The sequence below is a fragment of the Vanellus vanellus genome (genome assembly GCF_965231255.1).
Source record: "Vanellus vanellus genome assembly, chromosome: 18".
Lineage (NCBI taxonomy): Eukaryota > Metazoa > Chordata > Aves > Charadriiformes > Charadriidae > Vanellus > Vanellus vanellus.
In genome coordinates, this window is record NC_138923.1 from 2,507,010 (window position 1) to 2,515,956 (window position 8,947).

Sequence of the window (8,947 nt, forward strand, 5' to 3'; positions counted from 1 at the left end):
TGGCTTCCCGTGGGCTTTGTGTCCCCCTTGCTGCTTGGGTGCTGGAGTTGAACAGTGGATGCGGCCGGGCAGGCAGAATGGCTCTGTGCACAGTGCACGATACTGTGTCTCCCTTGCTGTAGTCTGGGGATTCTCCCCAAGGCACACGTTGCCCTGTCCTGCTGTTGTGGTGGCTGAGCAGGACAGGTGAGCACTGCAAGTGTCCCTTGCAGGGAGCCGAGGTGTTTTTTGCTGCCGTTTTCCATGCAAGAGGTACCTGGGTGTTGGGGCAAGGTCAGCCTGTGCCCTGCCCATGCTCACGGGATAGCTGGGACAAGGGATATTGCAGACTTTTCCCATTGTAGCAAGGCTAGTCAGCATTTGGAAATGGAAGCACAGCCTGTAGGAGCGAAGTTACTGTCTGGAGAGTTTAAGAGCAGTTGCCAGCTCTTTTCCCAGTATAAGGGGGGGACTTGCTTCCGGACTTGCCAACTTTCCATCTGCCAAAGGCATCAGACCGCATGGCAAAAGGCCAAAATGGCTTTGTAATCCCAGGCAGGTCGGACATGGACCCTTCAGTGTCCTTGCTGGAGGAGCTCCTGCCAGGAGGGGCAAGCGTCTAAGCCTAGCAAGGCTTTTGACACTGTCTCCCATGACATCCTCATTAGGAAGCTGAGGAAGTATGGGCTAGATGAGGTGACAGTGAGGTGGATTGAGAGTTGGCTGCGGGACAGAACTCAGAGGGTTGTGATCAGCGGCACAGAGTCTAGTTGGAGGCCTGTGACCAGTGGTGTCCCCCAGGGGTCAATAGTCCATTCAATTTTGTTTAATATATTCATTAATGACCTGGATGAGGGGACAGAGTGTATCCTCAGCAAGTTTGCTGATGATACCAAACTGGGTGGGGTGGCTGACACCCCAGAGGGCCGTGCTGCCATCCAGCGTGACCTGGACAGGCTGGAGAGCTGGGCAGAGAAGAACCTAATGAGGTTCAACAAAAGCAAGTGCAAGGTCCTGCACCTGGGGAGGAAGAATGCTAGGCACCAGTACAGGTTAGGGGCGGACCTGCTGGGAAGTAGCTCGGAGGAGAAGGATCTGGGGGTTGTAGTAGACAGTAAATTATCCATGGCCCAGCAATGTGCCCTTGTTGCCAAAAAGGCCAATGGAATCCTGGGCTGCATAGGGAAGAGTGTGGCCAGTAGGTCGAGGGAGGTCATTCTCCCCCTCTACTCTGCACTGGTGAGGCCACAACTGGAATACTGTGTCCAGTTTTGGGCTCCCCAGTTCAAGAGGGACAGGGAACTGCTGGAGCGAGTCCAGCGAAGGACAACTAAGATGATTAAGGGCTTGGAGCATCTCCCTTACGAGGAAAGGCTGAGAGCGCTGGGACTCTTTAGCCTGGAGAAGAGAAGGCTGAGGGGAGACCTTATTATGGCATACAAGTACCTAAAGGGTGGGCTGAAGGAGGATGGAGCCAGGCTCTTTTCAATGGTTCCAAGTAACAGGACGAGGGGGTAACGGGCACAAGTTAGTACACAGGAAGTTCCGTTCAAATACACGGAAAAACTTCTTTACAGTGAGGGTGACAGAGGACTGGAACAGGCTGCCCAGGGAGGTTGTGGAGTCCCCTTCCCTGGAGATTTTCAAGACCCGCCTGGATGCAGTCTTGAGTAATGTGCTCCGGGCAATCCTGCTTTAGCAGGGGAGTTGGACTGGATGATCTCTAGAGGTCCCTTCCAACTCTGAAAATTCTGTGATTCTGTGATCTGCTCTCCTCCTGCCTGCAGCGGGAAGCAGGTAGGGCCCAGGCTTGCCTGTGGTCTCCGCTGCCTTGTTGCTCCACAAAGTGCTCTGGATCATGCCTGTGCTTTCACAGGAGTCTCCTGTCTTGGTCGGATTTGTCTGTTTTTCTTCATCTATTTTTATTAACCCTTGTCTCTGAAATAGCTTTTGGCAATGAACTCCCACACCCCTTCCGCTTTGCTCACCAGTGGGATTGTCAGAATCCCTGCTCAGGGTTGCCTACAGCTGAGGTTGGGGGTCCCCAGCCGGACACAGGGCTGAGGGTGCTGCTGCCCCTCGTAGCCCCTGGACCAGTGACCTGCTCAAACAGCCTCTCTGCTTTTGATAAGGGCAAGAAACGTAGTTGTTTACCTGGACACTGGGGCTCTGAGAGCATCCGGCTGTTCGTTAGCTATGCTGGTAAATGAAGCCATGCGTGGTGGTGTCTGTGCCTGTGGGTAGGCCCTGGGTGCTCAGTCCAGCCTGCTGGAGAATTCCCTGTATGTGGAGGATCTCAGGGGTGGCATAAAGACACTTCTTTCTTTGGGGGAAGGAGACTGGGGGCTGGAAGGAGCAGGTCTGAAAGCAAGAGCTACTGCTAATTGCCTGCAGCATCTCTCTGCTTAATGGAGTGGAGAATAGAGCTTGCTTTGTTTCCCTGGCTCCCTGCTTGGTGCAGGGCTGAGGTTTGGGCTCTCGTGGCCATGAGCCAAGCACTGCTGTGATGCCCTTGGCCCATGTGAACTGCAACGGGGCACAACTTCAGTCTGGAGTAGCTGGTCTTGGAACTCATCGCTGGCCGTGAAGAGTGGGAACAGTGTTTTCCAGCCCTCGTGGGCAGCTCGTTGCAGGCAGGAGCTGCAGGAGGGATTTGCAGGCTGCTCCCTGCCCCAGGTGGCGTCACAGCCAGCCTGAGCTTGCGGTGAGCCAACAGGTTTCTGGGCTTGGTCTGAGCTGTTGAGGTGGTCAACCCTGACCTGTGGGCAGTTCTCATCTGGTGACTTACTTGGAGGCTGGGCTACCCGTGAGGAAACTGCATCAGTGCCACCAAGTCACACAGTGGCTTTGACAGCCGAACCTCATCCTCTGCAAGTGCTGCTGGCCATGCATGTTGCTGGAAGAGCTTATTGCCTTGCTCAGTGCTGCCATTGGGAGCAACCTTGAGGAGCCCTAGTTTTCTGCAGGGGGTTAGAACTGTGAACTTGCAGGGTCACTTCCAGCCTGGCTTTCTGTTGGTGCACAACAACGGGGCAGGAGCTTGACTGACATGACTTGTTGGATCATGCTGCCTGTAATGTAGGAGAGGGACTTTCACTTTGTGGAGTCTGTGAGCTCTTCCTAAGGGTCCTGGAAGGGTTGCAAAGTTTCATGCTGCTAGCAGGAGACTTGAAATCGCTGTCTGCATGCTCACCTGGGGCTCTGCGGGTTAGACAGCTGGAAAGTCTCCAGGTCTTGGTGGAAACTCAGTGGCCACTATCCTCTGGGACTCCCATCTCCCTTCCTTCTGCGCTGCGGTAACGGGACTTGCTCCCTCTCCCTTTCAGATGGAGCAAAGTCCCCTTACTGCAATGCAGAAGCCGCACAGGAGAGTTGGTGTATTCCAGTTTATCGATTCGCTTTCCAAAAGTAAGGATAACAGGTATAAGATCAATGTTGAATGGTGTCCAATAAAAGGCAGAAACCCTTGGAGCAGCAAACAAGCACTGGGTTACTTGAGTCATATTAGCCAGGCTTTACCCGGTAACCAACAAGCAAAGGCACCTGCTACATCTCAATCCGCTGCCTTTAACCAAGCGAGGCTTCCCAAGAAGGGAAGAGGAGAAGCTGTCCCACACCTCTGTGCCTGTCCCAGCTCTGCAAGTCATCAGGCCTGGCAGCGAAGGCGGTGACCGGCTTTGTGCCTCCACCTGGTGACAAGACCGAGCGTTGCATTTTAGCCTACATAATTGGGTTTTATTTGGGGGACCGGGAGGGAAATCACTAGGGAGGTGTTCTGGGTGGGGTGATGGGAATGAGCAAATCTTGCTCCTCTCTGTAAGGACAAAATATATAAGTAGACATCTCTTAGTTTTCTCCTGACTCGCCTTTGTAGCGATATGCAATAGGATGCTTGTCATATTATTTGTTCTGCCTGCCTTTGTGCTGCAGGCGGCATGCACACAAACTGGGGTGTCCTTAGGTCTCTACACGGTGGCTGAACAAGCAGAGGGGTGAAGGTGTGGTTTTTCATGTGGTGAAGGCTGCACCAAGTCAAACGCCACCTCCCCTGGCCTCCTTACCCGGATTGCAGTGTCAGTGTGTGTGTGGGGGGGTGATTTACCCTTCTTTCTTCCCCACCTCCCCGGTCACATAATCCACTTAATCCCCTGACGATAGGACACTCTTACGGTCAGTTCTGTGGAGCCAATATTCCTAACGGGCAAGCTGTCTCCTCTGTCTTGCATCAACAAAAGAGCCAGCTAAATCTACAGTCTTGGTACCCCCAGCAAGGATCCTACAAAGCAGCGTAAACACGGCTCGATTTAATCAGTATCCAGGTCTCCTCTTAGCACTGCCAACTTAAAACCAAAGCCTCTCATGGTTACACGTATTTAATGAATGTGGATAAACCTTAGTGCTTTTCTTACTGAAGGCAACTTTGGGAGCTGCCTGATGTTACTGGATCACGCTGTGGGTCCAGTTCAGCCGTCGTGGCTATCCTGGGAGGGAGCTGGGAGTCTGGATGGGAGTGCTGGAGGGTGGATAGGGTCAGGATTCTGAGCCTGTAGCTGTTGTTCTAGCTGTGCGCTGAGCCTTGGCCCTGATCTGTGCCCACCAGGTCACTGTTGCAGAGTGGGAGGCAGTTAAAGAAAACCAGTGTTGAGGTTTTAACATTGTGGAAATCTTCTCCTTGGCTCCTGTTGTCTAAGCAGCCAGGCTGAGATATTGCAGGTCCCTTCTCGGGACCGGGAGTAGATTTAGGCCTGGGAGATGGACCTCTGGTTCCAGCTCCTGAACACTGTGCGATCTGCATGGAGCTTGGTATGCAGCCAAGGCTATAGTGGCTTGATGCCCACCAGATCTCCTCACTGCCCTCAGACAGTGCCTCTGCTTTCTCACCTTCCCCCTGACTGCCTGCAGCCTGCTTGCAGAAAGATAAACACACAGCATCCCTTCTCCATGCCCTGTGTCAGGAGTGTGGGGTTAACCACTTGCTATGGCACTGGGATCCCTTAAATCCTGTCCCAAACCACCTTATTTCTAGAGTATCTTAATGTGGAACCAGTCATTGGGAATGGAGATGTCTCCTGTCCCAAAGAGAGGTGGGTGGCAGCAGATGCTTACATTGAGTCAAGCACTGCTCGCTGGATCTGGAGGATGAGCATGGAGTTGTCCAGTGGGCTGAAGGCAGCTTAATAAGTTGTGTGTTTTTCCCCAGGTGGTGGCCTCTCTCCAGAAGATCATGCTCCAACACCGCTGTTCCAAGGCGATGGCCTGTCCCACTTACCTTTTACTCTTGTTTCCCACAGGGGTCCTGACAGCCGGAGAGCACAACTTTCCCTTCCAGTTCCTGCTGCCAGGTATGGTGCAGATAAACGGCCAAAGGCATTTCCATGTAAGCCTTGGCTTTTGCAGCCTCTGGAGCTGTGCTGAGCAGGACTTGGGCTGGATGGTAGAGGCAGGCTGGCAGCTTGGCCCGGAGACACTAGAGGGAGCATAAGGTCAGCCACAGACAGCAGAGGAGCTTAGATGAGCAAGTACCTTCTGCGCTTGTGCAAAGACAGGTCTGAGCTGTCGCTGACACCTCTCCAAGCATGACCTTATAAGCTCTCTGGGTGTGCGCAGGAGTCCTGGCCTGTGGCTAGCTGGCCATCCTGCATGCACTGCACTCAGGGAGAGGATCTCTGCTATTGAACCTGTGACTGCAGAGGATCCCTTCTATGGGGAGGTTGCAGCAAGGTCTCCAAGTGACCCAAGTATTCAGCCCCAGGTCTTTTTTTGGGGAATCCCCATGTGCTCTGTCTCTAAGGTACATGCAGAACTCCTTGGGTGAAGAGGGAAGATGTTTATAGTAACTATCTATTTCCAGTTCAGGAACACTTGGCCTGACTCAGCTTTATGGTCTTCTTGGTTCTAGCCTCTGCTCCTACATCATTTGAAGGCCCTTTTGGCAAGGTCCTCCATCAAGTGAAAGCTGTGATAGACACACCTCGCTTCTCCAAGGACTACAAGTGCAACAAGATCTTTTATGTTCTCTGCCCTCTCAACCTGAACGACATCCCTGACATTGAGGTAAGAACAAGGAGGAGCATGGCTGGGAAGTACCAAGCACTTGTCCTTGTCACACATGCTGTCTGGGGAATAATTGGGTGGTTGGACAACTCTCTGACTGCATGCTCTGACTTTGCAAGAGCAGGACAAGGGCTCTTTATCTGTCCTCCCTTGCCATCAGTCCCTGCTCCCAGTCATTTTTGACTCTTCTACACATTGATTTGGAAGATTTAGGTGAATTTTCAGCATGCAGAGAGGCGTTTGCCAATAGCACCAAGCGCTTGTAGAGACCTGGGTTTGAGGAACTTGCTTTGAAGGGAAGGGAGACTAATAGGACAACAAAACTGGGGGGATGGAGAAGAGACCTGTTGTCTGCAGCAGTGCTGTGTTGCTGGTTCATTGTGTCCTCTTCAGACCAGATATTTCTGCTTGCTGTTTTTGAATCTTTGACTCTCTTGAGCCAACATCTCTGTCTTTCTGCTGTCCTGCAGCAGCCCAACACTATGTCAGTCACCAAGAAGTTCAACTACAAGCTTGTGAAAAGTGGCAACATTATCTTGACCGCCACCTCGGATCTGAAAGGGTACATTGTGGGGCAGGCAATCCAGCTCCGCACGGACATAGAGAACAAATCGGGCCGGGACACAGGGGCTGTGGTAGCCAGTCTGCTCCAGGTAAGCATCCGAAAGGGTGATTCTTTGGCTTGTGCTGGTAGACCACCTTACCCCTGAGACATCTATGAAACTGGGGCAGTTCTCACCACAAAGTGCATCTCTGCTGTGTGTGGCTGGGGGGTGGCAGCGTGGAGTCCAGACCTCTGGCTAACTCCGTTTCTTCCTGGGCAAAGAGGTGGTAGAACTTGTCTTGCTTATACCAACTCATTCTGTCACATAATGATGGGTATTTCTGCCTTGTAATATGCACATTAGGTTTTCACTCATGCTTATTTGACGAAGCAGTTGGGTGGTTTTGTGTCCTGACTTATGTTTGTGGAAGATGGAAGACCATCTGCAATCTTTCTGCTACCTGTATTTTCTCCTGTCTGTACAGAAAGTGGCTTACAAATCCAAGCGCTGGATTTATGACCTGAGGACCATTGCGGAGGTGGAAGGCTCAGGAGTGAAAGCCTGGAAACATGCAGAATGGAAGGAGCAGATCCTCGTTCCAGCGCTGCCCCAGTCCATTCTTCAGGGCTGTAGCCTCATACATATCGACTACTACATCCAAGTGAGTACCTCGATGCTCCTGGGGAGCTCCAGTGGGCTTTGCTGCAGCTTCTGTGCTCCCCTCTGGGTTGAGCTCGATTGCTGAACTCCATTGCTGTGTGGGTGGCCCTCGCATCAGGTGAACCTTCCCAGTGCAATGTATAACAGAGAGGATGCCACTGTTTTTCCTTCTCTTCCAGGTTTCCCTCAAGTCTCCAGAGGTTTCAGTCACTCTCCCCATTTATATTGGTAACATTGCTGTGAACAGGGTGCCTCTGAGCCCCTCCCGGTCCATCCAGCACATACCCTCTGCAGTGGTACCCAGTGCCCCGCCGGAGGAAGAGGAAGCTGCCAGCGGTTATCACCCGATGGACAATATCTTGATCCCCACCAAAAGCCATTCCCAGCAGCAGCCGTTTAGCTACGCCCCAGGACTGAGCTTCCAGGAGATAAGGGTGGACTCGGAGCAGACAGGCTCCCCAAACCATCCCACGCTCTGCCTGTCGACTGGCGCCACTGTCCCTTACTACGCTGAGGGGAACGTGGTGCCCGTCCCCACGGCCAGCTCTCTCATTTTGCCTCCGGAGTACAGCACGTGGGGCTACCCATACGGTGAGCAGCGTGCTCCTGAGATCTAAACGGGCTGGCGGTGTGGTAGTAAATGTCTCCCACAACAAGAGTCTCCTTGCTAGCTGCGAAGTAGGTGGGAATATAGGGATGTCAGCCTGCCAGGGCTGATGTCAGAGGGGATCATGAGATCTCTCTGCTTTAGCCTCCGGAGGAGTCCCCTCTTACAGCTGTAAAAGCCGGCTGTCCGTTCCCACGTCTACGCCCGTGCCTGCCCTGGGCTTGTCGTGAGAGGATCTCCCTGTTCTTAAATGAGCTTTCAGCCTCCCACTGATAGAAAAACTTCTTGGCTTGTGGTGAGGCTGGTGGGAGCAGAGCCAGGAAAATGATGCAACTGAAATCTTCTGTCTGACTTGGAGTGGGCCTGCAGCTGGGCTGGAGACACAGGCTGTGGGGGCGGGAGCTGAGAGACTGTCCAGAATGGAAAAGCTTAGGGAAATCCCAACGTGCTGGATTCCTGGAGCTGTGCTTGTCCCGGATGTCAGGGACCAGTGGTGCCTGTTAGCACAGACAGAATGTTAGCACAGTCCTACCCAAATAAACCCCTTTGTTAGCAGTGGGGTAACGAGACACTCACCGTGTCCCCTCAGCCCTGGCTTGGGGCACACGGAGCACGGGTCACCTGTGATGTGAAGTACATCAGGATGCTCGTGAAAGAAGGGGAGAAACAGAACGGGACTTCGAGGTGCTAATTTTAACCCCTGGAGGGTTAAAATCAGGACAGGGATGGAACTGGTTGGCTCAAATTCTGCGTGTGCACACGCAAACCCCATCTATTTCAGTGGGGCAGGTTATAGGGTCCTGTAGAGAGAGTGCCTGCATGTGTGACGCGTACATGTGAGCCGTTTGCTTTACTCTGCATCACATTACATAGACTGGGGTGAAGGGAACCTCCCAAACACCCACTGTAGCCACTCTTATTCTTTCTTTCCCCCGCAGAGGCGCCTCCATCCTATGAGCAGAGCTGCAGCAGTGCCAACTCCAGCATCAGCAATGGCAACTAGCCTCCCCTGCTTCGAGCCCTGCTGGCGCTGCCCACCCCCAGGCGCCACGGTTCACCTGCCTACTGCAAAGTCTGGTACAGCACAAGGCATCTTTTTATC

General features: G+C 52.9%; 1 protein-coding gene across 1 annotated transcript in view; it reads left to right on the forward strand.

The window, feature by feature from the left end:
• ARRDC1 (arrestin domain containing 1) overlaps positions 1 to 8,947 on the forward strand; it is a gene marked incomplete at its 5' end in the record, with an annotated part of 36,325 nt that extends 27,378 nt beyond the window's left edge. Inside the window, 6 exons of the mRNA XM_082492613.1 lie at positions 5,271 to 5,321; positions 5,879 to 6,033; positions 6,504 to 6,686; positions 7,063 to 7,239; positions 7,418 to 7,829; positions 8,784 to 8,947. Coding sequence (XP_082348739.1) covers positions 5,271 to 5,321; positions 5,879 to 6,033; positions 6,504 to 6,686; positions 7,063 to 7,239; positions 7,418 to 7,829; positions 8,784 to 8,848 — 1,043 coding nt within the window. The 3' untranslated portion in view covers positions 8,849 to 8,947. The remainder of the gene's footprint in view (positions 1 to 5,270; positions 5,322 to 5,878; positions 6,034 to 6,503; positions 6,687 to 7,062; positions 7,240 to 7,417; positions 7,830 to 8,783) is intronic.